Source organism: Babylonia areolata, chromosome 19 (assembly GCF_041734735.1).
Source record: "Babylonia areolata isolate BAREFJ2019XMU chromosome 19, ASM4173473v1, whole genome shotgun sequence".
Classification (NCBI taxonomy): Eukaryota; Metazoa; Mollusca; class Gastropoda; order Neogastropoda; family Buccinidae; genus Babylonia; species Babylonia areolata.
The window spans coordinates 57,392,885-57,420,404 of record NC_134894.1 but is presented as its reverse complement, the minus strand read 5'-3'; the positions used below and the strand labels follow the sequence as shown (position 1 = coordinate 57,420,404).

Sequence of the window (27,520 nt, the reverse complement as noted above, 5' to 3'; positions counted from 1 at the left end):
ATTTTTTTTATTAATGAAAGAAGAATGTGTAGTGTTGGTCATTGAGCAAATGAATGGCTGGAGTTTTAGACTATGACTTGATCTTGCCCTACGATTTGTTGTTATGTGCTCGATTGACCTTCCTCGGCAATGTTGTCCAATATATTGATTGATATTGTGTTTGACAATAATTACATTGATTGATATTGTGTTTGACGTGGACTTTTGTACATGCATTCCGAGTGTGCTGTATCAAGGAAGTGTTCAACACATTGAAATAAAATCACCAAGTGATCTTGCCTGCTGTACGAAGAGAGACTGAGGGTGTCCACTGTCCATTCTATCCTCTACCTACCCCTACCTCATGCACTTTTCCCCTACTTTCCTCCCCGACAATTTTGCACCTTTTCTTGGATGTGTCAAACAACAACAAACAAGAGAGGCAAGGCCTTCAAGACTCACTTGTGATACACTTAAAAAAAATCCAAGCTTTTTATGTATTGAGTATAATTTCAAAATGTAATGTTTAAGATGAGAAAGATCAGTTTAAAGCAAATTAACTCCCCTAGCATTACAGAGTAATTTCCCTTTTTTACTATCTGCACCAAAACGTTTGCAAAATAAATAAAACTTCCATGCTTAGCAAAAGAAGTTCCTGTTTGAACAAAAAATGATAATAATGACTGCTCTAGCTGTTGTAATCATAAAAATATCGTGCATGGTAGTTCATTTTAACTTGTGACATTTTCTCGGGTTTAAGAAGAATGGCATTGTCATTAAGGCTGAGAGAGAGAGAGAGAGAGAGAGGTGGATGGGGGTGCATGATAAACAGAACAATCAGAAATAAACAGTGCTTATTTAGTATCTTATAAAATAAAAGAAACTGTCATAGTAAATCATCTTTTCGCATCGAGTGCCATAGGCTCATTTATGCGGCGTCTTTGCACCAATAGACAGGGACCAAAGAAAAAGGTGAAAGGCATTTGTCGCAAACAAATGAAAAATCAAAACCAAGTTGTCATTTAACAAATATAGTTACCATATTTAATTATGGTCAAAAATATATAGGATACTTGTGATCATGATATGAAAAAATGTAAGGGAAGAAACGACAAACAACTTTCGTTTCCAGAGATGAAAACTTGCACACAAAACATGGCGGTTGACTTGGGAAAATCGACATTCCCATTCAGCTGTGATCGTTTGTTTTCATTTTGTCAGCCAGTTCATCTACGACGAAGTTGTGTATCATCAGATAATCAAAAGTTACCATGAGCTGTTAATATGTCGGTTCATTACTGTGAGTTATTCCACGCCATTTCAATATGTGTAAAACCGAAAGGAGGCGAAACTCACCACAAAGTTGAACAAATCAGTGACGTAGTTCAGTGTTTGGGGTAAACTGTAGACATGGAGAACGCAAACTTATCAGAGGAACAAAAGCGCCGGATCGAAGAAAATAAAAGGAGAGCTTTGGCAAAGAGGCAAGAAAAATTGCAAGGAAAGCCACCACAACAACCACAGACATCCGTCCAACCCCTGAAAGTCCCACCAGCATTCACAGCTAAAGCTTCGTCAGGCACAAACATTGGCAACACACACTCTTTTCCACCACACACAGAGACCGCTAAAGGGCCTGTGTTTGGAAGAGGACAAACTGCACAAAGGTGTGGGAACCAAGCGACAGCAAGCACTTCCAAGCCTGGAACACTTATTCAGAGGGGGTACAATAAGCAATCTCCGAACACAAGCAGTGTGATAGGAAAGGCTCAATTCTATGGAAAACCCCAACAGCCGCTGAAGGGACAATGTGTTTTGATTTCAAAAGATCGATTTGAAGTGAACATTGGATTTAGTGAAGCTGTTGTGGCAGTATTCAAGACCATCCATTCAAGAGTTTATGGTAATTGTGCAGCTTCCCATGTTTCTAGTGTTTTCATTTCTGTCTTTTGTTTCTTTTAACTGTGAGGTTATACTGTTATCTTTTAGTGTGAACCTGTGGAATGGTGGCCTAGTGGTCATGCATCTACCTAGGAATCCAGAGAAGCTGAGTGTTTGGGATTGAATTCCACACTTGCCAGAATTTTCTATACCTCCACTACAACTGAAGCGGTGGTCTGGGTGCTAGTCATTTGGGTGAGACAATAAACTACGGTCACATTTGTTGCATGCACCTAGCGTATGTAAAAGAACCCACAGCAACAATAATTATCCATGGTAAAATTTTGCAGTGAAATCCACTCAAATGTGTGTTAGTGTGTGTGTGTGTGTGTGTGTGTGTGTGTGTGTGAAACTTGACTGAATGACATGGGAAGCGAATGATGACTGCCTAAGTTCAGCTCTCAGTTGACTCTACCCTAGTAGTTAGCCTTTGGTGCAAAAGGTGCTATACAAATGACAATGATAATCTATTTCTATGTCTAAAATTTGATCATGAAAGTGTCATTTTCTACAGATTTTATACGTGTTTGAAATACTTTTGATAAAGTCGTATGGTGGCTACTGTTGTGCAGCTTTGTGCTGTGCTGTGCTTTGATGGGCTGTACTATATACATATAAATATATGTTGTAAACTGTTCACTAAGTTAGCCAGTGTAACAGGCTTTGTTGTATTCTGAAGTGTCAGAGAATGAATTATTTTGTGTTGTGTGGTGTATGATGAGATATGTGGCATTCTTTGGTGATATTAGTACTTACACAATGTAGCAATATGCTGTGCTGTACTACTACTATGCTATCTAAGTCACTGAAAGAAATTATGAATTGTAATTCTGTGCAGATGCAGCCAACAGAAAGTGGAATTTTAGCATTCAAGACCATGAAACATTGTGTGAGTATAACTATCATTGCTGACAGTATCAAAACAGAAGAAAAAAGTGTATCTCATGTCAGTAGTAGTATGTGTGGTGTGGTGTGGTGTGGTGTGTGTGTGTGTGTGTGTGTGTGTGTGTGAACATGTATACATGTGTGCATGGACATACTGTATAGTGTATTTCTATAAATTTTTAAGTTGATAAAAGTTTTTGAAGTAACAGGATGCTGTGCCTGTTTAATTATATTTATTTTTAGATGCATTTACTTAGTTATTCTGATTTATTTATTCATTATGATTAATTTGATGACTTATCTATTTATTTGTTTATGTATCCTTTTTTTTTCTCAAGGCCTGACTAAGCGTGTTGATTCTGCTGCTGGTCAGGCATCTGCTTAGCAGATGTGGTGTAGCGTATATGGATGTGTCGGAACGCTGTGATGCCTCCTTGTGTAACTGAACTGAACTGTGCCTGTTGCAGTGAAAGCTGTCAGCGGTCTGCAGCCTGATGTGCAGGTGGAACCTCTGCCAAAAGCAGTGCTGCAGGTGTTTGGCCTCAAGTCCAGTGGAGACAGCAGGGGGGTCATCCCTGAGGCAGATCTTTCACAGGTGGATAAGGTTCTTGTTGATTCCCTGATGCCATTTCAGCGGGAAGGTGTCAAGTAAGTTATGCCTTGTGGACTGTGTGTTTTCTTGCTACATGTGTATGCACATGAGCGCATGTGTTTATCCACATACATGTACACTGTTGTGTAAAAGAAAGAGTTGAGCGAAGAGTTCAAGAAAACATGTGAATATGTGTATGAGTATGTATACCATATGTGTGTGCTTGTTTTACTCTTATTTTTATAGACAGGAAACAGAGTATGAATAAGTAAGAAAAAATACTGATGATAATAAAAAAAAAAATAATAATAACCCCCCACCCCCACCACACACCCCATAAAAAAAAAAACAAGGCGAAGAAACAAAAGTCAAAAACACAAAAAAACAAAATGGAATTAAACAGTGACTTCTTCTTCTTGTGCGTTCACTCGTATGTACACGAGTGGGCTTTTATGTGTATGACCGTTTTAACCTCGCCATGTAGGCAGCCATACTCCGTTTTCGGGGGTGTGCATGCTGGGTATGTTCTTGTTTCCATAACCCACCGAACGCTGACATGGATTACAGGATCTTTAACGTGCGTATTTGATCTTCTGCTTGCATATACACAGGGGGTTCAGGCACTAGCAGGTCTGCACATATGTTGACCTGGGAGATCATAAAAATCTCCACCCTTTACCCACCAGGCGCCATCACCGTGATTCGAACCCGGGACCCTCAGATTGACAGTCCAACGGTTTAACCACTCGGCTATTGCGCCCGTCGAATTAAACAGTGACAATTCTTTGCTTGTCCTTTTCCCCAGTTTTGGCATTCACTTGAACGGACGAGTGCTGATAGCAGATGACATGGGCTTGGGCAAAACACTACAGGCCATCTGCTTGGCTTGTGTCTATCGCTCCAAATGGCCGCTGTTGGTGGTCACACCTTCGTCTGTTCGCTTTGACTGGGCACAGGTATTGGTGGTTATCAGGGCTTTGCGCTCTTTATGTACGCTTTGTATTTAGCTGATTGGTTCATGAATTTTTTTTTATCTTTCTGCAGAAATTAGGCTGTTTCTTTCGCCAGTGATTGTTGAAAATACTTTGAACTGACTGATTGTTATAATTCTTGCTTTTTATTTTTCTCATTCATGATTTGTTAAAGTGGCCCCTTACCTCATGCACAGAATTTTCTGGGTTTTTTGGTCTTTTTTTTTTTTTGCCAGTTTGATGTCTGTTTTTTTCTTCTTGTTTTCATTGTTATTATCTTAAATTAGTTCAGTTCAGTTCAGTTCCGTTGCTCAAGGAGGTGTCACTGCGTTCAGACAAATCCATATGCTACACCACATCTGCTAAGCAGATGCCTGACCTGCTAGCAGCATAGCCCAACAGACTGAGTTAGGCCTTGAAGGAAAAACAAAACATTAAATGAAATAAAATTAGATGAATAGATTTAAAAGAGTAATTTTAAGATCCTTTGCAAACTCAGACAACAGTAACAGAAGATCCCAATTTTTATAGAAGATTGTACAGTATGTCCTGTTTAATGTACAATATGTCTTGTTAATCTTCTGAAGCTATTGTAGCATGTCCCTAACACCTTCGGTATGTCAGAATGTTCATTTTTGTACTAGAAGAGCTGGGGTATAAGAGATCTGCAGTGTCTGAAATCTGCAACTTGTATGTTGGGTCTTCAGTGTCTTAAAAAAAACGTTCAACTTGTATGTTATAAGCTATGATAGTTGCTGTCTGATTCTGTATTAAAACTGTTACAAAAAATGATGTATACTTTTGTCACTAAACATTACAATAGAAATTATAAAGAAAAGAAAACAAACAAAAAAACCAAAACAACCAAAGATAGAAAAATAGGGTAGAAGAGTTATGAGTTGTAATTTTGATGAATAATGAGTGCCCAGCTAGCGTTAGATGACCTTTTGAACTTTCTCCGTCCAGCAATTCAAGCGGTGGGTGCCTTCCCTTGATCCAGCTCGCATCCAGGTGGCGGTGACTGGCCGTGACGACCCTGCCTGTGGGCTGGTCAACATTATCAGCTACGACCTTCTGTCCCGCAAAGCCAAGGAGCTGACTGCTGCCCGATTTCGTGTCATCATCATGGTCAGTGTTTATTTCTTTGTTTTTCTTCTTGATTAGCGATTGATGGATAGCAGTTTTGCTCGGTCTTGTGTTACTGTTAGCAGGTTCATTTGTTTTCATGTTGTAACAGGATGGTGGTTTTTTTTTGTGTGTGTATGTTTTGGTGGTTTTTTTTTAAACATTTATTGAATATTACTAGTTTCATTGCTTGGTTGTCAGGAGAAATTTGATAACATGTATACTTCAGAATATTCGTTTGGGTAGTTCTAATAAAAACACTTAGTATTTTGTCAGTTTGTGTGATTGTGTGTGTGTGTGTGTGTGTGTACGTACATTCATGTGTGTGTCTTTGTGTGTGGATAATTTCATAGATTTTGTGAAAAATCACTTATTTTTCTTTGTTTTGTGCATGCTTATTTGTTTTCGGTTTTGTATGTTGTTTTTCCTTATTTTATTTGATGGTTAAATAAACATGTAATTATCTCGATCATGTATGCATCATGATTATGATGATCAAATGAGTGTAGTAATATTTTCTCTTTGGTTTTATTTTGTACCAGGATGAATCGCACTTTCTGAAGAACTTTAAAACAGTTCGCACAAAAGCAGCTTTACCACTGTTGCAGGTAAGAAAAAAAGCAAAACAACAGAAGTTGTTCTGAATGTAAAGTGCTTTTCCCGTTGGGCATGTCTGTGCATATTCAACCCTTTCCACCTCTCCTGCTCCCTGTCAGAAACACATAACATGTATACACCCACACAGACACACATAAACTAATATATGTGAATGCATAAAAACACACTTTGATGCGTATGCATACTATGACAAACATAGACACACACCTCTGTGTGTGTGTGTGTGTGTGTGTGTGTGTGTGTGTGTGTGCACTCACATATATTGTGTATTTTAAATAGGTTGGGTTTTTTAGGACTTGGGGGTTTCGTTTTTATTTCACCTTCACCTTCCTTGCCTAGTATTATGCCCCTTTAACTTGTGATCCTGTCAATGTTCTGAAAGATGAATGTGGGTGTTGCAGTCTGCGCAGCATGTGGTGCTGTTGTCAGGCACCCCTGCTCTGTCACGACCATCAGAGCTGTACACGCAGATTGTGGCCGTGTGTCCTCGCATGTTCAAATTCCACGACTTTGGCCTTCGTTACTGTGAAGGAAAGGAGGTAGGGACTCAGTCAGAATCAGAATCTTATTTATTTGTAATGATGAAACCCGTACCTACAGGTTTGTATACACAACAGTAAAGGGCAAAGTCAGTCAAGCAGTGTGTAAGATGGGTGATAATGCGGTATATACTTTGAAATATGATTAAATGTAGGGAATTAAAACAAATTCGTATAAATATAGATTGGAACACACACAAGGCTAGTTTTAGTCTCTAGAAACGTAATCTCAGTTATACTTGAGCTAGGAAGTCCCAAAATTAGCTTCCATTTGTTAGGATTTTCTGGTGTGTGCGTGTGTGTGTGCATGAAACAGACAGAGCATATGTGCTTGTTTTTTTTTACATTTTAGGATATTATGCCCTAGAAGTATTGTCCTGTCCAGAAACTCTTAGAATGGTATAGTCTTTTCTCTTTTTTTTTTCACAATAGATAGTTCGTTCCTCTTTTTCCTCCTTGCAGCAACCCTGGGGTTGGGATTACTCAGGATGCAGCAACATGGGGGAACTCCAACTTCTGCTGGAAGAGAAAATCATGATCAGGTCAGTTTCTGAACACAGCCGCTGTTCACACTATGGGGCATGTGTGTCTGGCTCGGTCTGTATTTTTGCTGTTCGTACCTGTACAGAACAACAATTATCTGCTGAATAAACCATTTTTCAACCATGTATGAACAGCTGCAGTTGATCTCAGGGGATCCAGCATGGAAGTTCTTTTCATTGTTCATTGTTTGAGATGGTGTTAGTTATTTTAGTTATTTATATATTTATTTATTTTATTTTATTTTATTTTAATTTTTTTTTATTGTACGCTTATAGTTGACTTCATCAAGTTTTTGCGCCTTATACATATTATTATTAGTAGTTGTTCTTTTTTTATGTATTTATTTATTTTATTTTATTTTATTTTATTTTATTTATTTATTTTTTTTTTAATAATTTTTTTTTTTCTCAAGTCCTGACTAAGCGCGTTGGGTTACGCTGCTGGTCAGGCATCTACTTGGCAGAAGTGGTGTAGTGTGTATGTATTTGTCTGAATGCAGTGACAACTCCTTGAGCTACTGAAACTGAAACTGAGATGGTGTTTGGTAAAAAAAAAAAAAAAAAAAAAAAGATTGTGCGTTATGAACACTATAGTCAAGCAGGTTTGTTAAAATACCTTTCTTTCTTTCCGATAGCTTTGTTTCTTTTTGCTTTTCCCTTTTAGGCGGCTGAAACAAGACGTGCTCACTCAGTTGCCTGCAAAACGTCGGCAGATGGTGGTTCTAGATCCCGTGACTGTGTCTTCATCTCGCTCCCTCGTCCAAGCCTCCAAAGCTATGGGGAAAAAATTGTCGGTATGTGTTCGTGAACCCTCAGTGTTGTCCAGATATATGACATTTTAACAATACATGTGTATCTAACAGCTACCCTAACACATATGCACACATAGGCAGGCACAAACTTACATAAACGCACGCGCACACAATACACATTCATATACATGCATGTAGTTATGTACACATAGATATGTATACATACATAGTCAAGCACAGCTAACGCAAAGGAAGCGGACATGAAGCAAATATGGGCTAAGTGAATATGCACTTTCTGTTTTCATTATTTAAAAGAAAAAAAAAATCTTTAACTGTTGTGAAAATTAACATTGTTTTAAGTGAAAATTTATTTGTTTGTAGGGTATGGAGAAAAGAGGAGCTTTGTTGCAGTACTTTCATGAGACATGCAAGGTCAAGGTCTCAGCTGTAAGGTAATTTTTTTTCCCTTTTGTTAAGGGATGCATAACTAGTTTGAGAGCTTTCAGCTGTCAGTAAGATAAATGTGATGAATGCACTAAGTTATTGTATTTTTTTCAGCAATCACGCTATGAATCAAAAAAGGTGCGTCTAGTGGTTTCAAGTGAACAATGTAACAGTTTAGTTACGTTTGAAATCCGCATAGGACATAAGGCAGCCTGTTTTGTTCTTATTGTGGTTGCTTTACTAAACAGTACTCTGCTGATCTGTGAAGGACAGACAAGTCAAGAAGGCAAGGAAGATTTGATCAGAAACGATGTATAGCTTGACGGTGTATTTGTGGTTTCTTCAGTAGTCCATCATATAGTCCGAAGGTGATGCAGTCACTGTTCTCAGTGATGGGAGCACAAGTGGCTCTCCAGTCCAAGGCCGGGCTGCGTGAGGCGATCTTTGCAGTGTTAAGTTTGCTTGGAGTTAAAAACGGTCCAAAGTACATGCAATTTATCGTGGAGTTAGGAACATTCTTAACGATGAGCAAATTTAGCGCTGCCAAGTTTGTTCATGCAACCCACCCATGCACTGGAAGCACACAGGCGCCTGCAGGTGTTAGTTTGTTGTCTTGGGGAGGGACGGATGCTGCTGTATGACGTCCTGTTTCTTGAATGGTGCATTCACTCATTCTGCCTTACGTACAAACACTGCGTGGCCTCTGTTGCGCGTATTTCACGCTGATCCCATCAAAGCGCTGCTCAGGCATTAAATCCTGAGTGATTGATCAAACTGGTTGTTTGACCTTTCAGCTAAAATTAAACAGGTAAGGAAGGGAAATAACTCTTGATCAAGTTGAGGGTGACTTTGCTGACGTAGTTTCTGTGCTGACTGGGCATTTTTGAGAACTTTTTGCAAGCTTTGTTTGTGATCATAACTGTAAAGTCATGTTTCACTACTTTTGCGAGTATTAAACTATTCTAAGATGTATACAGTGATTTTGATTCTGACAATGGTATTTAGAATATAGTTGTAAATATTGACAGGTAAGGCAGTATATCGATGATCTACTCAGGCTGTCATTGTCATTGGGAATGTTGTAATGTTCATGGCAGTAAATGAGTTAAAAGATCTATAAAAATCCATGGATAAGCCAGGGCCATTGTATAAGCTGTTGGGGTCCAAAATGGCAAATTATTGTTAGAGAGGGAAAGAATGAGAAAAACAGAGAGAAATCTTTATCCTGTGTATGACAGAGAGAGAGAGAGAGAGAGAGAGAGAGTGTCTGAACTGTTGAACTCCACAGGCCACTTTGTAGACTATGAAATAAACATGCAGATAAGGATGATTGATACATAATCTGTGTGTGTGTGTTTGTGTGTGTGTGTGTGTGTGTGCCAAAGTACCAAAAAGAAATTTTAGTTGTGTGTGTATTCACATGCCAAAGCACCTGACTGTATGTATTGGTTCCAGGAACTATGTGCTGGACATGGTGGCTGCAGAGAAGAAGTTTATTATCTTTGCCCATCACCAAGAAATGATGGACTCTATAGAGGATGCGGTGATCAGTGTGAGTCTGGATTGCGTGTGGCAGTGTTAGGGGAGTCTTCAGCTGGGGCAGTGTGGCAGAATAATGCTGTAGTTGATGTTGATGCTTTATGCAGCTTTTCGTACCTGTCTCCGTGTTGTTGAGCTGATCTTAGCAAAATGGAACTGTAGTGTGCTAGTTTACTCATTTAGGGGGAAAAAATCTGGAACTTTGTGAACCAAGAAAAAAAAAAGTTGTTTGTATTGTTGCTCATTGAGTGTACTGATGGGAGGATTTGCATGTGTGTGAATGTTGAGTCAGTCCATGTCACTGTGTTTCGAAGCCTTTGAGTGACTAGTGAGCACTGATGTTGAGCATTTTGTTTGAAAGAGTTTTTGCTTTTCTTCTTCTTCTTCTTGTGTGCATTTTTAGTTTTCCTGTTCTTGAATCTGTTGTCATTATAGAGCCAGTGATTATTTCAGGTTTACCTTTCTTCACTCTCAACTTTCACTTCCATTATTCTGACACAGAAAGTTTCTTGTCAGAGGTAACAGACATTAGGCATTATATACGATATTGTGTGAGGTACCATGTCAGAAACAATTTTGGACTCGTGATCCCATGTTCACCTGTGTTCGTAGTTTGAGGCCCTGTTTCTGCATGGTGTTGTGTCCTTGGGAAAGGCACTTCACTCTGGTTTTCCTCACTCCACCCAGGTGGGAATGGCTACCTAGCGTCATGTTGGAAAAGGTAAATCAAAAGAGGGCGCTAGCCAGCGGGACAAAGGGGAGGTTACCTACTTCCGGGAGGTTATCGGCCGTAGTACTTTCGTTTTCTCTGCATAGGCGGAAAGTAGTTTGCACAGGACAGGAATGTCAGACCCTTGCCGGAGTCTGCGCTAGTTGGGTCACGGTAAGTATGTTATTTAAACGTAATTTTAGATAGAAAATTTCCTATTTGTCCCATCTTCCTGTGCCGAGCCCTAGTGGATATGAATTCATGGTCCCGTTGGTCATAAATGGCTATGGGACCGTCAACTTTCAGCCAGATCTGTACTATGTAAGCCTCTGTATTTGTACTTTAAAAAAAACTAAAGTGTACGCTTACCCATATCTTTCATGATGTTGCAATGGATTGCTTTCACGCCACAGGGGAACATCCAGTACATTCGCATTGACGGCAGAACGTCATCGGAGCAGCGTAACTTTCTGTGCCAGAGGTTCCAGACCAAGGAAGACTGTAAGGTGGCTGTGCTGTCCATCACTGCTGCCAACGCTGGCCTCAACCTTGCCGCCGCCTCCATCGTCATTTTCGCCGAACTGTTCTGGAACCCTGGGGTGAGAATGGTGTCGAATTCAGCGGTTGTGATTTCTTTTCTGGGTCGTCCCTGCTGTGGTGTTATGGCAGACAAGCATGGTGATGTGTTAGTGGATTTGACGTCTGTCCAGTTCTGGTTCCAGTCTTGTCAGTGTCCAGTTAATGCAGATTTTTGTGTGGACTTGCTATGGTGCACACTCTGTGTGTGTGTGTGTGTGTGTGCATTAGGTGAACACTCATGCACACACACATTTGTGAAAGCATGTCATTCATATCTGCATTTGATAGGTTATGAATAACACACACACACTTACACACACAAACATATAATATATATATTTCTTGCCCTGTTTGCGATTCAGATCTTGGTGCAAGCAGAGGACAGGGCTCACAGACTTGGACAACAGGACTCAGTGCTTGTCTACTATCTTGTGGCACAGAAAACTGCTGATGACTACATCTGGTATGTAACGATGTTTACCCTACAAGGCAAAACAAAAGAAGAAAAAAAAAGAAATTATTTGTTTCTGGAATTTTCTGTCATTTGGCAAAAGTGTGGAGGCCTTGTGGTAGTGCCTCTGCCTTAGAAGGGAGACAATCTGAGGACACAGCATCAAGTCCCACACTCGCCAGAACTTTCTTCCCCTCCACTAGACCTTGAGGGGTGGTCTGGATGCTAGTCATTTGGATGAGATGATATATGTAGGTCCAGTGTGCAGCATGCACTTAGCCCATGTAAAAGAACCTACAGCAACAAAAAGGTTGTTCCTGGTGAAATTTTATTAAAAAAAAAAAAAAAAAAAAAAATCCACTTTGATAGGAAAACATAAATTTGCAGGCAGAAAAGAAAGAGTAGCACTGCACTGTGACGATGCACTCTCCTAGTGGAGAGCAGCCCAAATTTCACGCAGAGAAATCTGTTGTGACAAAAAGAGTAATAACAGACAATACGACAATACTCAGTAGAAATAACCACAAAGATCTACCTTGAACCAGTGTGAAGTATGTCCCAGCTCAGGATTTAACCAGCCATTCCGAAAAAGAGATGATTTTAATTACACATACTTAACCGTGACCCACTAGTGCAGACTCTGGCAGGGGTCTGACATTCCTGTCCTGTGCAAACTACTATCCACCTATGCGGAGAAAACGAAAGTAGCTACGGCCGATAACCTCCCTAGAGTAGGTTACCTCCTTTGCCCCCCTGACTAGCGCCCTCTTTTTTCGGCAGCCATCATGACTCCTATTCCTGTGCTCTTCATATGGCTAAGGTTTTTTTTTCGTATTTTCTGTCTGTCTTTTGATTCTCTGGCGTTCTTGTTTTTACCAGCTGATGACAAAAAGGGTCAAGTTAACATGGACAGTGTGCTCCACAGCTAGCTGCAGCATGTCCTGTAAACAGGCAACTGATTTTCTTGTGTTTTGTACCACAGACACATACTTCAGTTAACTTCAAATGATATGAAACTTTTTACATATTTTAATGAAAATATAGACAAATGAAATTTAACAGATGGATTCAGATCCATGCTTTTAAGTGTGTGGTTGTTGTTTTCTAACATCACAGAATGTGTTTGACATGTTACGGTGTGTTAAGTGTGTATTTTGTTTCTAATACTGCCTGATATTAAAAAAAAAAAGAAAGAAAAAGTATTTGGACATCTCAAGTGATTTTTGTTTTGTTTTCGGTAACATGACAGACTGTGTCTGATGTGTTGCGGTGTGCTGGCAGGCCCTTGGTCCAGAACAAACTGCAGGTGTTGGGCAAGGCTGGTCTGGCAAGGGATGACTTTACCGACACTGACACTGCCCATGTTCGGGTAAGTCTGGTGTCTGCATGAAGGTCTGTTTTTTTTTGGTTTGTTTTGTTTTTCAAGAGAAATGATGAGAACTGCAGCTTGCAGTTCTCCCTATGCTAAAAACACAAATAGTGTTATCTTGTTGTTTGTGGGAGACGTTTTCATCTTGCAGAAATTTCTATTTACTCCAAATAGGAATCACATTTGTCCGGGTGAGGGCAGGGGGTGTGCATGAATGTCTGCCAGGCATTAATGATCCGAGTTGTTTCAACACCAGCAGAAAGATTTAACCACGCAGCCTGGAGCGGATCCTGTGATTGCGTTTGTGTTTCTCTCTTTTTTTTTCTTCCTTTTTTTTTTTTAAGAATAAATATATTCCATAGAATTAAGTAGAAAAATCCACTTCAGAAGGAAAACAAATAAAATTGCAGGCAGAAAAAAATACAAAAAAATGGGCGGTGCTGTCAGTGTAGCAACACGCTCTCCCCGAGGAGAGCAGCCTGAATTTCACACAATCTGTTTTGACGAAAAGAGTAATACAAATACAAATCCAGCTTTGTACAACATTTTGTTGGGGCATATTTTGAAATTGACAGTTTGAACTTTTTGTGTTGAACACCCATTTTTTCAGTTAAAGCTTTTGTTGATGACTATTCCAGCATGGATTGTTCTAGTTTGACATCAAAGCATTTTGTCTTTTTGTGTACATATGTTATGAATGACTGTGATTTACACCACAACTGAATTTCTCTTTTTGAGATGATAAAGTATTCTGTATGTAAATTTTTAAGTTTTGAAGACTTGCAAGCATGTGGATATGAATATGCTCACATTTTATTAATATTTCTTGTTTTTGTTCTTTTAATGTTTTACTTGTAATGCAACAATGATCACACATAATGATTACGGTAAACTTTAGAGATGTTTTAAACTCCCATAATTCATGAAATAATCCATTTTACCCAGGTAATGGCCAGGGTAAAATTCGGACAAGTATTAGTTCTGATGTCATTTATAAAATAATTTTTATTTATCGGTTACTAGGGGTGATAGAATTTCAAGCATGAAGACAGTCCTTTCTTCATTAATCTGTAAATTTCAGGATCCTAAGCAGAAACGCATTCTGGACATGTTTGAAGAGAGTTTTCTGGATGAAAGTGGATGTGAGGATTCTTCAGACATTGTCACTGGAGGGGGAGAGACTCAGGGTCAGTATGCTGCTTCAGTATGGGTGCTTCTGTCAGAACCACAACGGTTTGAAAACTGCTACTTTTCATTATACAGTTTCAATAAACATATGATGGAAAATGCTGTGTCAAACGTTGACATCGCTTGAAATGTAATCTTAAACAGCCAAGTTTAATGTATTTTGTTTGCCGTATGATAATTATCTCTCCATGCTTATTTTCATTTGCTGATTAAGCATGTTTTAAAGAGCATGTTCCACTTTCTAAGCTGGACAGTATCAATGAATGATGCAGTTTGGGCATTCAGTTTTTCCAGCCTCAGGCAAATTCAAATGAAGCAGATTTTGAGAGGGTAAATTTGAAAGATTGAATAAGACTTATTGGTGAGTTGAAGTCAGAGGATTCTACACAATAAAAGGATGCCAAGGAAGAAACAGAACTTTGACTGAAAGGTGTTTATATGGATTTTTATGATTGCAGAAATCTCTTTGAATCTGATAACAAATAAACATGTTTACTTTTTTTTCTTTTACTGTTTCACAGAATCCTGCATGAAGACCCTACCACCCACACCGACCAAGTCAAGTTACAGTGGTGGATCCCCTTCAAAGCGAAGGAAACTTTCACCTCTGAAAGGCCAGAAAGGCATCAGTCAGTTCTTTGCCATAGAGAAAATCCACAGCGCCAGGTCTCCAGTGAAAGATGGCAGCCGTGTGAGGGGTCAGGAGCCTGGCCAGTCGGCCCCGGTCCGACAGGGGTCAGAGGGCGGAGGTCAGGCTCTGCAGCATAGCTCCGCATACAGTCTGCACAACGGGACTGTCACGACGACACCGGTGGACACTGCCGCTGACGTAGACATGGCTGAATGGGACACTGACATGGGGGAGGAGGCTTTCACTGACCTGGCTGCTGGTGTGGACTGGGATGATGAGGACTTTTAGACTGGGCTGGAGTTGCTTCAGTGTGTTGTATGGTCAGAGACTGAAATCACTGGGACTGGTGGTAAAGCCATTTGTGTTGAGAGATCCTTGGAGCTGTCATGGTCTCAGTGGTGTTGAGAGATCCTTGCACAGTTGCAACGGTCATGATTTCAGGTGTTCAGAGGTCCCTGCTGCTGTCATTTCAGTGCCATTCATATTCTTGTGCCTGCCATAAACCTGGTGACTGCCACTTGTGTTCAGATTCCTTGGATGAACAGTCCTGATTTCAAAGATTTTGTCACCATTTAATCACATTCTCCTTGCTTCATGTCATGTTTTGTTGTTGATTTTTTTGCATGACAGATTACCAAAAAAGGTGAGGGATGTGGCATTTAAAATTTTTGTTGCATATACCTTGTGAGCTATATGATGATGGTGTGCAGAACTGCATGTAAATGCCAGACTGCTTTATTAGTAAGTGTTCTTGATGCAAAAATGGTGTAGGCGTTGAACTGATCTGTCTTGCATGGTTTCAAAACTGCTATCCGGTGCTGAACTGAAACATGCAAGTTGAAGAATAATCAGTCATTTCATCTCTTTCCTTTTCATGAGACTAGGATAGAGAGAAACCCACAGATGATTTGAAATGGCATTGCTTTTACATTCTTTGTTAATTTCAGCTGTTTTCTGTTGATGGGTGCGTGTGTTTATGGTTGAGTGTGGTTAGTCATTTTTGGGTGTGTCCGTGTGTGAATGGGCAATTAAATTGCCAATGCATTGAGTCTACCTTTACCTGGAGAAATCACAGTACAAATGCAGTTCAGTCACATCACTATTGTATTAATGGGGACAGTTTCTGGATGTGGCATGTGGTGGTCTCCAAGCTTGGAGTATTGTTGTGAACCCTTTTGATGTTTGTTGTTGACAGCTGGAGAATTATTGTGAAGACTTGTATTTCTGGTTGAAAGTAGCTTGCTTTGATCATGTTCAGTATGGACAATTTTGCTGTATTTTGGCCAGGTGTTTCCAACTGTGTTCATTATTAATGTACCTAAGGGAGGAAGCATATTTACTCATGTTTATCTCTAAACAGAATCCTATGTTTGATGTTTGATGTGGGGCGTGTGTGTATGTGTGTGTGAGTTCTGGAAAGAATGACGGTAAGAAATGCAGCAGCCAGGTGTTGTAAGTTGGACTTTCATTCCTTGAACCTCGACCATTCAAATCTTGGCAAAGATTTGTAAAGTAAAAATGTTTGAAAGAGTGTGTGTGTGTGTGTGTAGATTTATATCTATATTATTTCCAAGACCTATACACCTTGAGGTAGGTCAACATTTTTATCACTATGCATTGCTTCTGTGTGTTGTGATCTGACAGACTTAGAAAACAAAAATGAAACAGTCACACAATCTGTTCATCAGCACATAATTTTTTTTATTTGTCTTCAAACATCAATATTACACAATAAAAAAAAAACCCCAAAAACATTAAGTTTTTCCACCTGACAATACAGCTGTTTTATTCATTTTTGTTCAGTGTGTGTTTGAGCATGCATGCATACATCTGTGCATGTGAGGAAAGATAAACAGTGTCCTCTGTCCTGTGCAAATAGGACACTAATTTAGGTAACCTGAAAAGTGTTTTCCTTTCATCTCTCCAACATGAACAGTTAACTGCTTAGCTGATAGACACTGCAGGGGGGAAAAAAAGTGGTGGTCATGGCTTGTGATGTACTTACTACATATGTCACTGAACCAACAGTATATACGAACAACAAAGGTTTGTCATCATGTTGACAGTACCAGTTGACAACCATCATACAGTCAATACACTGCTGAAGCACACTGAAAAAGAAAAAAAATTTTTTTAGAACTTACTCTGATCCACAGACTGACAGACATACAATTACAAACATCTGAATGAGCATGACAAACGGGCATGCTGATAGTGTGTGCCCAAGATCATGTGTGTGTATGTGTGTGTGTCTTAAATAAAGTGCACAGTGGATCAACATAGGTTCACAGCTATTTAATGTAAACAACAGATATTTCAGTTAACTTAAATATGTCTCTATCGGTTTTCACAGGATACAACCATAGGAGAATACCTTTGTTCTGACTTTTTTTTCATTGTCCTGCAACACCCAGTATTAACTCTGAACAATATCAAATAGAAACAAATGATACAAAAATAAAAAAAAATACAACAGCAGGCCAAGCAAACAAACAATGAAATAAACAGAATATAGCAACAAATAGAAGAAGAGAAAATAATGGTAATCGGGAAATAAGGACTGCCTCACTTAAAACAGAATTCAACTTCATGCACAACAACTGGTCTGCTCGACCCAAGACTGGTAAACACCGTACAGCTTGAAGATCTCATTTGACTGACCCTCATCTCCCAAACATACTTAAAAAAACGAAAGAAAAAAAGTTGTTGTAAAAATGGGCAAGATCTTTGAAAAAAAATCTTCATTCCAATACTAGACATCTGACCAGTCACTTGACATATTTAAGAGCACAAATTTGAAATATATATTTTTAGCATGTACATTAAAATCATATTTTCAGATCCAAAAACAAAACGATCTCACCTACTTGTCCCCAGCGAGGAAATCCCTATTTTACCAAGAACCAGCTGCAGTATAGTTAATCAAAAACCAGCCTGAATCAAATCTTTCTAAAACAAAAAAAGAAAAGAAAGGCACAAAAATAGTGGGACTGCCAACAAGACACCACATCAACTAAGTTTAAACGTGTACACGACACAAACTTCAAATTATCAAGTTATAATGAATTCAAATGCAAATATGATAGCATGACGTTGCAAACTAAAAAGATGACTGTTTTGAGTATCGCTCATCAGAAAATGAAAACGTCACCAGCATTAAGAATGTGCATATGTCAGTGATGGTGATCCCATCAGAGCACCAATCTGTGCAAACGTCATGCTACCAATGGTCAAACCAAATTCTGAAACCGGACTTTTAAGCTGTTTCACTGTTGCTTGACGGAATGGACATGAATGGCGTCAGTCAGCCAACGTTTATTTCACTACACGGTCAAGAGGTGGGGCATGCTCCTAGGTTGAAATCCTGCGAAAACATAGCAGAAGAAAAAAGTTCCTAAAAGCTGTCTTTACTGCTGATTAAAAAAAAAAAAAAAAAAAAAAAATCACCTGTGTTATATTACTGGTGTGGGTGCAAAAATCTGTTGTTACCTGTCCCCTACCCCCCATGTTTTTTCAACTGTATAATGTCAAGGGAACGTGACAACTGTGAACACAATTCTGTCAGGTGAGTGGGAGGTCCTTGTCCTACACTGCCCACACACATCAGTCTGGGCTGACAGAATACAAGTCAGCCGTCCGCTCCTGCCAGCTGTTGGAGCAACATACGTCGCTTCTGTTCCAGTTCACTTTCACTTAAGTCACTCCCTGAGGTGTTCCAGTCGTTCTGAAAACACAATCAAATACTTCAGCATGCCTTATGGGGTAGGCGGTCCATCACCGTGTCACTCAGTATGGTCACTACTTCACTATGACGTCATACCTATGCGACTGTTTTCACACAGCACAATTAATCACTATTGTGCCATTCCTTTGAGGGTTGTTACACTTCATTTTGGAGATTTGTTGGCACAGTATTTTTCATTGTACATTAGCACCTATGTGACTAGCAGAAGACATCTGTTTCCTGCAGGAATGTCAGACCCCTGTCGGAGTCTGCACTAGTGGGTCACGGTTAAGTATGTGTAATTAAAAATCATTTTAAAGAATGATCAATGTTTTATAAACACAGACACATGACAAGCAGTGATGGGAAGGCTTTTCCATGGTGCAGATAAACATGTCCTCAAACTGAAGGTTTAAAAAGTTTAAAAGTTTATTGAAATTAACAGCTGAGGGCATGAGTAAACAGAAAATCTCATGCCGATTTCTCATAGCTCAGAACCAGCTAACTGTGACTTGGATTTCAGGTCAATAACATTTTGGTCCACCCTCATAGAGAGAATTTGGTCCACCCTCATAGACAGACTGAACACATTCTCTACACTGCAGGGGCCTCAGAGGTCTGAGGGGGATTGTGCTGACATCCACCACACTACAAGACCAGCTGCACAGGCCTGTGTAAGCACTCAAGAAAAACATTTATTTCATCCTGACAGCTAATCTCATGTAGACAATGAAGAAAAAAAAAGGTGGTAATCTCTTGTGTATTTTTGAACTGATTTCGTTGCATCGAATATCAGTTGCAAATGATTGACAGGTCTGGCCTTGACCTTAATTAGAGGAAAAAGAAACAAATTGTTTGTGTCTTAACATTCACTGATTAATTTCACAGAATCTCACCTGAATGGGGCTAATGTCATGGTTCTCTAAATCTGAGTGAGTAATTGAGCGAGTAATTGACAGACTTTTAATAAAACTGAACATCGGAGTTCTCCAAGAATGGGAGTTGATGTTTTGCTCTGTGAGAAAGCAGGGACAGGCATACAGCAGGCCGAATCTCACTTTCTCCCCTGCACTCCCAAACAAAGGGGACTGACTGAACCAGAAAGTGAATCACCAGTCACCACCACTGACCTTTTCCTTTCTGGGTTCTGGAGTGTGTTTCTTCTTCTTGGAATATTCCCGCTCAGGTTCAGCATCTGATGCTTCGGATCTTGATGCCTGTGAAAAAAAACAAAACAAGAAGGGTATTTCTACTTCTAGCCCATCCAGCGTTCTCTGTTTATAAGTACTGTCCTCTGCAGAGATGCAAAAGCCTACTGATGCACTCACACAAAAGCAAGTGGCAACATGGGCAAAAGCCCCAAAGTCAGTCTTCAAGTTCTCTGAATGGACCGTGCTCCATAAAAACATTAAACAAAAATCCCATACCCACAATGTCTATACCTGTACTACTGTGCCAACCCAACCAAGTTTGTAGACTGCCAAAAGCTACTGTGGCTGCAATTAATTGACTTGCAAGAAAGTATCCAGTGTCCTTTTCCTATGCTGGGTACACTCTCAGCTCCTGTTTTGTCTGAGCCAGATTTCTGTAATAATTATGCTGGATGACTTGTGCCCTTTGTTCTGCCAGGACGAGCTGAGAACAGCGCTAATGATACTGGAGCCAGTCACTGGTGGTGGTGATGACTCTTCTAAGTATGGATAAGTATGATGGTTCCTAGGGGACTAAAAAGTCATGTTCTTTGTGGTGAGCAATATCTTCAGTGTAAGTAGCAATTCCCATCAGTGCAACTTCACCCTCTTTGTGCAAGGTTCCAAGCACAACACAAAACATCACCAATGCTGTCGTCAGTCCAGCACAGTGCCTTGCCTTGCTGACTTGTTTCTGAATCCTATCCAGTTTTTGACTCACTTGTGTAAACAAAGTGAGTCTATGTTTTAACCCGGTGTTCGGTTGTCTGTGTGTGTGTGTGTGTCTGTGTGTCCTTGTGTGTCCGTGGTAAACTTTAACATTGACATTTTCTCTGCAACTACTTTGTCAGTTGACACCAAATTTGGCATAAAAATAGGAAAAATTCAGTTCTTTCCAGTCATCTTGTTTAAAACAATATTGCACCTCTGGGATGGGCACAAAAAAATGAAGCCTAATTATATGCAAACTGCATTTACTGTTATATTTACATTTTTTGTATTCTCTAAACTTGGCACTTTGATCTGATATTCTGGCCCAACAACTAGAGCAGTCATTATTATCATTTTTTGTTCAAACAGGAACTTCTTTTGCTAAGCATGGAAGTTTTATTTATTTGCAAACGTTTTGGTGCAGATAGTAAAAAAGGGAAATTACTCTAATTAATGTTAGGGGAGTTAATTTGCTTTAAACTGATCTTTCTCATCTTAAACATTACATTTTGAAATTATACTCACTACATAAAAAGCTTGGATTTAAAAAAAAAAAGTGTATCACAAGTGAGTCTTGAAGGCTTTGCCTATCTTGTTTTCATTTGTCATATGAACAAAGAAAGTCCACATGGATAAAAGTATCCACGAGTGTGTTTAGCAGCAAACGTTTGCATAACCAAATCTGCATGCGTGTGTATGAGACGTACATGTTTGAGCAAGTGTGTGCATGTGTGTATGTAGGTACAAGAACGTTTTCCCAACAACCATTCTGGCAGCGGCACAAACAATTCAATAGTTTTAATTCAGCAGTAAGGATAGACCTCCACAAGTCTAATGATTCGTTATGGATAGCAAAAACAAATGAAACTTACTGATCGTGATGTTCGTTTCTTCTTCTTAGATTTTTTCTTGTGTTTCTTGGAGCTTCTGTCTGCGTCATCTTCTGAAAAGAAAGAGATCTGTAGTGCTGGCTGGTTTTTCACATGTTTGTATTAAAAAAAAGGAAATTTTCTATCTAAAATTACGTTTAAATAACATACTTACCGTGACCCAACTAGTGCAGACTCCGGCAGGGGTCTGACATTCCTGTCCTGTGCAAACTACTATCCGCCTATGCGGAGAAAATGAGAGAACTACGGCTGATAACCTCCCGGAAGTAGGTAACGTCCCCTTTGTCCCCCTGGCTAGCGCCCTCTTTTGACGGCAGCCATCTCGACACCTGTTCCTGTGCACTTCATACGGCTAAGTTTTTCGCATTTTCTATCTGTCTATCGATTCTTTGGCGTTTCTGTTTTGTGTCCAATTATGTCTTCAAACAGGTCGCACAATTATGTAGCTCGATTGGGAGTTTTGACAATACTCTGACCTATTTGTTACATTATAATATGTAATGACATGAATAGCCTGATTTGGGTTGGACTGGATTTTTTTTTTTTTCCCCCAATGAGCTTTGTGTGTGAACTTGAGGCTGTTCTTCCCAGAGAAAGGACATTACCACAAAGCAACACCACCTGTTCTTTCTTTCTGTCGACAAGTTGTATTTGGTTGTTTTTTACTATCAAAGTGGATTTTTCTACAGAATATTATCCCAAGGATGATTTCTGTTGCTATGATTTCTTTTGTATTTGCTTAGTGCCTGTGATACGCAGAACTGACTTATCATCTTATCTGAAAGATTATAAGACATGCTGAGAGAGAGAGAGAGAGACAGAGAAAGAAAGAGATTATACACACTCGTCCTGCACACTTTACTTAATTAATGACATATTACGATGCCAAGTATCACTGACAAGGAAAATGTGGCAATCAGTAAAGGTGTGCATGTATAAGGCAAAGAAAGGCACTGAGAGAGCGAGCCAGCAAGAGAGAGAGGACGCAGGACGTAGGGTTGTTTAATTGTCAGGCCGTTTGCCCATACAATGGAGTGAGCACAGTATGAAAAAATATGAATATATGTATTGACTGTAAAAAATGACAATTCAATGGAGACATTCCAATCCTGAATCTCGAGATAATCTCGAGAAACAGCACGAATTTTGATGTTGGCAATTTGAAGTAAATGACAACTTGGTGAAAACAAATGCTTGTAAGAGGCGTAGACATCATAGAATGTATGCAGCTCTAAATGTGTTTGCCAATCTCATTTAAAACAGTCAATAAGTCTCTGTTTGAAAGCCGCTAGAAGCATTTCCGAGTTATCAACCCCCTGATATTCCTAAACTTCTCCAAAACCAAATTTGTATAAACTTTACATGCCACACATCTGGTAAAAAGAGAGAGAGAGAGAGAGAGAGAGAGGCCTACACACACACAAACCTACACATTTAATAATATGTGACATTCTGAATGAACCCAATGATCAGTGACGAGAAGAATGTAGAAGTCCATCAAAAGATTTCACACACTGTAGGACAATGAATGAAAGAAAAGACAAGACAGACGTGACACAGAACACTAAATACCTGAATCACTGGATCTGGATTCCGATCGTGCCTTTTTCTTTTTCTTGGATCTATGACGTGAATTGTCGTCATCTGATTCACTCTGTGCATGAAAACCATCATCACATCAATAAAACAGAAGTTAAGAATTCCATGGAACGTTTTTCTACAATCAGCTTTCATCAAACATGAACACTTGCCCCATACCACTGCTCACAACTATCCTGTTTACCATCAGAGTACCAAGTAATCCTTCTGTCACTGGTCACTATTTCCATTTCATTTAACATACTTAACAATCCTTCCTCCACTGTTCACTATTTCCATTTCATTTAGCATACTTAACAATCCTTCCTCCACTGTTCACTATTTCCATTTCATTTAGCATACAAAACAATCTTCATCACCACTAGCACAGATTTCACGTAATAATTTTCCATCACCCACACTCTTATCTTCCTGTATTTCACAAAGTACCCCCAAATGTTCATTATTAGGCTTCTGTATGAAAGGCAGTGTTTACACTGAGATTCACAACCCCCCTTTTATTTCACAAACACTTCACTCCAACTCTCACAGATCCTCTTCTCTTTTAGAATCCCATTCTACTGATGTTAGCTGATTCCAGAATGGAGAAACAAACAAACAGAAAAAACACAACAAAACCAAACAGGTGAATGTGCCAGGACATAATGGAAACCCCGACTGGTCAGGATCAGAAAAAGTAAAACTGAGATAAACCATCCACTGAATACACTGATGCCTTGGGGGTAGGTACCGAATCACACAATCCCCACAGTTTCCAAGCACTCTTAACGCCCCAACCCCCTCTTTCCACCATCCTCCCCCAACAGCCTTCCTGACTGAAGAACACGATTCAGCTATACTAACAGATGGAGTCCTGGAACGTGAGCGACGATTCTTCTTCTTTCTGGACTTTTTGTGGCGGGAATGATGATGCATGCACGATTCCTCCAAAGAGGTCATGTATTCTTTGAACAGACGAAGGCGCTCGGATTCTAACGTGATTCCTTCCCAGGCAGGATCCCTCTCCATTTTTTCTTTGGCCTGGAAAAAAAAAGACCCATCAGATTTACAGATGGGTCAGGGCAAAGGAATGCCATCAAAATCCTGTGCAACAAAAATAATCCATCAGCGAATAAGCATAAAGTGTCTTCACAAACTGCAAGTCTGATTTAAATCGTGTGTTGTGAGGGCTTGTTTGCTTGATTTACATTATGAGTATGTTTTAGCTAATTAAGTGCATTTGATTCAAATCCTAAGTATGTAGTAAGTGTTTGTATATTCAGTTCATATCATGGGTATTCATAAAGGAAATTTCACTTAGACAGTGCGTGTGTGCGTGCGTGCAGTGCAGTGCGTGCATGCGTGCGTGCGTGTGTGTGCAGAGGAAGAAGTGGTACACATGGGTGTACAAATAAAAAGAACACAGCAATGTATCCATGTGTAAGCTTATGATACAGCACTGCTGTAATTGAACAGATGTGTACATTCTTGTGTTGACAACCTGACTTTCGTTCAATTATCTTAGAAATACTTTTCCATGCATACTACACATTCCAGTCACTGATGATGAATCTTTATATATATATATATAAAAAAAAGGAAAAAAAGAAAGAAAAAAAAAAGAAGATAATCTCCTCATATTCTAACAATAAAGAAGATGCACATTACCTCTTCAAATGTCAGCTCCAGGCCAATGTTGTGTCTACTGAGGGCCGTTTTGAAGTTGTTTTCTATTTTTTTCAACTGAAACACACATTCTGTTACATGAATCGAAAATGTGAAGATAACAACTCTTTTAAACTTTACATGCCTTCAAACATATCATCAATTACGTTTATAATAAATCAGTAATCAATGTGGACTTAAAAAATCACCGTCATTTATTAGGCACTGACTTCCTACAACATTCTGAAGAGGTTACATCTTTAGTATTAACTAACTTCAACATGTGTGAGTGCGTAAACTTCATATCATACATTTACCCATAATTATTTACAACCAAAAGTGACAGTGAAAAAACCCAAAACATCTGACATACTTACATTAATGTGCGAAAGAATAATTACTAAAGCCTGAGGCCTTGTGCACAACAGAAACATATACATGCAACAGGAAAATTCAGTTCAATGGAGGAAATCTCTCAAAACCCAGTAGCAATGAAAACATACATACCTTTCTTGCCTCTTCCTTTAGCCTTTCTTTCTCTCTGGCTTCTGCTTTTTCAATTAACTGCAAAAAAAAAAAACACCAAAAAAAAAACAAATGTTAATCTATAGCATTTTAAACTGAGAGAACCTGTAATTGAACTACCGTAAAGTTCGGTCTATAAGCCGCGACTTTTTACCCCTGCTTCAACCTCTGCGGCTTATACAATGATGCGGCTTATTTGAGGATCTTAACGATCCCGGGAGTGTCATGTTCTCGTCTATTCTTAGCTGCCCTTCAACTCACCAAAATCATGATTTCTGTCCATGAATTTTTGGATGAGCTTCACGATAGTGTGCCAACTGTTCACGTTTTATAAATCAAATCCCCACACATTAAAGACTTCAGATCAGCATTCAGTTCTACTCTGCTCAAGCGTACACCCTCATCATGCCGAAAACACAATGTAATGTCTATGATGCAGCCTTTAAATTGAAGGCAATCGACCTAGCAGGCAACAGTGCAAGTGGCGAACAAGCAGCGACCTCCACTTTGCGTTCATGTTCATGAAGTGAAAGCGAGGCTGAAGTCAGTGACAAGATGGCGGAGGAAGCTGTGCTGGTTCTCTTCAACTTGGACACTGAAGACGAAGATTTCAGTGGATCAGTGAGCAGGATGACATTGAATAAATGTGACTATCCCTAAATTATGGATCTTATTTTCGTTGTGTTCATTTAAAAAATTTTTTTTTTTGTGGCACTAGCAGTATTTTCGCATGCTTTTCTTTGTGTTGTTCCCGCTTGTGTTTATTTCATAACCTACAGTACTGACAACTTTTCTGTAGTATCAGTATGTGTTCCGGTACTGGAAATAAGTGCGGCTTATAAGCCAGTGCAGCTTATGTATGTATGAAGTTAAATTTTTTCCTAAATTTAGTGGGTGTGGCTTATATACCAGTGCGCTCAACAGACCGACTTTACGGTATTCTACCCAATGCACACTGAAACAAAAAGCCATGGACATAGACAAATAATGAAAAAGTATGAGGTAGAGTGTTGAGTATAGGAGAGTATGTGGGTGGGCGGTATGTGAGCTCTTTGTGTGTGTGTGTGTGTGTGTGTGTGTGTGTGTGTGTGTGTGCACAGATGTATACAAATATGCACATGCCTATGTTTATCCACACACGTTCTTGTCTGTTTGGATACATATGAGTGTAGTATGTGTGTGTGTGTGTGTGTGTGTGCGCACGCGCATGTGCGCATGCCGCTGCTATTCAGCTTTTATAGCTGAAATAACTAGCTTATGTAAATGGAAATTAAGTCAAACTAAACAAAGACTTCATTCACAACAGCATGCAAACCACTAATGCTGGTCAAGACATGCAGGTCCTAATGCATTCCACAAACCAGCCAACTTCACAGATTTCCAGCTGAAATATACCCAGCTAGAGCACTAGCACCTCCACCACTCACTACCCCAACCGAAATGAAAAATCCCTCAACTCAGAATGAAAACAATTCCTCCCCATTAGAAATGCAAAAAAAACAAAAACAAAAAAAAAAACCCTCCCTGACCAACAGAAATGAAACGATACCCCCCCAACAGAAACGAAACAATCCCTCAACTCAGAATTAAAACAATCCATCCCCAACAGAAACAAACAACAACAAATATCACCCTCCCCCCCCCACCAACAGAAATGAAACAATACCTTCCCAATAGAAATGAAACACTACCTCCCCAACCAAACTGAAACAATCCCTCCACAACAGAAATGAAAGAAAAAAATCATCCCTCCCCACCACAAATGCAGCAATCCCTCCACAACAATTCAAACCCCCCCCCCCCCCCCCCCCAAATTAAAACAATCCCTCCCCAACAGAATTAGAACAATTCCTACCCAACAAAATTAAAACAATCCCAAGCAATCCCTCCCCAACAGAATTACAATCCTTCCCCAACAGAATTAGAACAATCCTTCACCAACAAAACAATCCCAAGCAATCCCTCCCAAACAAAACTGAAGCAACTCCTCCCAAACCAAATTAAAACAATCCCTCCCCAACAGGACTAAAAAACAAAAAAACCAAAAAAAAACAAAAAAACACAAAAAAACACACCTCCGCAACAGAAATGAAGCAATCCCTCCTCAACAGAATTAAAACAATCACCTCCTGAACAGAAATGAAGCAATCCCTCCTCAACAGAATTAAAACAATCACCTCCTGAACAGAAATGAAGCAATCCCTCCTCAACAGAATTAAAACAATCACCTCCTGAACAGAAATGAAGCAATCCCTCCCCAACAAAATTAAAACAATCACCTCCCGAGCAGAAATGAAGCAATCCCTCCCCAACAGAATTAAAACAATCACCTCCTGAACAGAAATGAAGCAATCCCTCCCCAACAGATTGTTCAGATTTAGAA

General features: G+C 39.5%; 2 protein-coding genes across 4 annotated transcripts in view; one reads left to right on the top strand and one right to left on the bottom strand.

Moving 5' to 3' along the window:
- Positions 1-1,126: 1,126 nt before the first annotated feature.
- On the top strand, positions 1,127-18,297 carry LOC143293883 (SWI/SNF-related matrix-associated actin-dependent regulator of chromatin subfamily A-like protein 1). The gene is made up of 16 exons (XM_076605219.1): positions 1,127-1,882; positions 2,759-2,809; positions 3,273-3,453; positions 4,203-4,353; positions 5,335-5,496; positions 6,036-6,101; positions 6,513-6,650; positions 7,113-7,192; positions 7,857-7,986; positions 8,326-8,396; positions 9,844-9,940; positions 11,050-11,235; positions 11,578-11,678; positions 12,948-13,035; positions 14,117-14,222; positions 14,745-18,297. Exons 1-16 carry the CDS (start codon positions 1,390-1,392, stop codon positions 15,140-15,142), a joined length of 2,499 nt encoding a protein of 832 aa, XP_076461334.1. The 5' UTR covers positions 1,127-1,389; the 3' UTR covers positions 15,143-18,297.
- Positions 16,535-27,520, bottom strand: part of LOC143293884 (pre-mRNA-processing factor 40 homolog A-like) — a 31,212-nt gene continuing 20,226 nt past the window's right edge. Inside the window, exons 17-23 of one of the 3 annotated variants that reach the window (XM_076605220.1) lie at positions 25,120-25,176; positions 24,616-24,690; positions 23,812-23,988; positions 22,942-23,023; positions 21,352-21,422; positions 19,709-19,795; positions 16,535-18,578 (exon numbers count right to left, since the gene is read on the bottom strand). In XM_076605220.1, the coding sequence (XP_076461335.1) occupies positions 18,483-18,578; positions 19,709-19,795; positions 21,352-21,422; positions 22,942-23,023; positions 23,812-23,988; positions 24,616-24,690; positions 25,120-25,176 (645 nt within the window). In that variant the 3' untranslated portion in view covers positions 16,535-18,482. The remainder of the gene's footprint in view (positions 18,579-19,708; positions 19,796-21,351; positions 21,423-22,941; positions 23,024-23,811; positions 23,989-24,615; positions 24,691-25,119; positions 25,177-27,520) is intronic. The other 2 variants (XM_076605222.1, XM_076605221.1) reach the window with 2 other exon arrangements.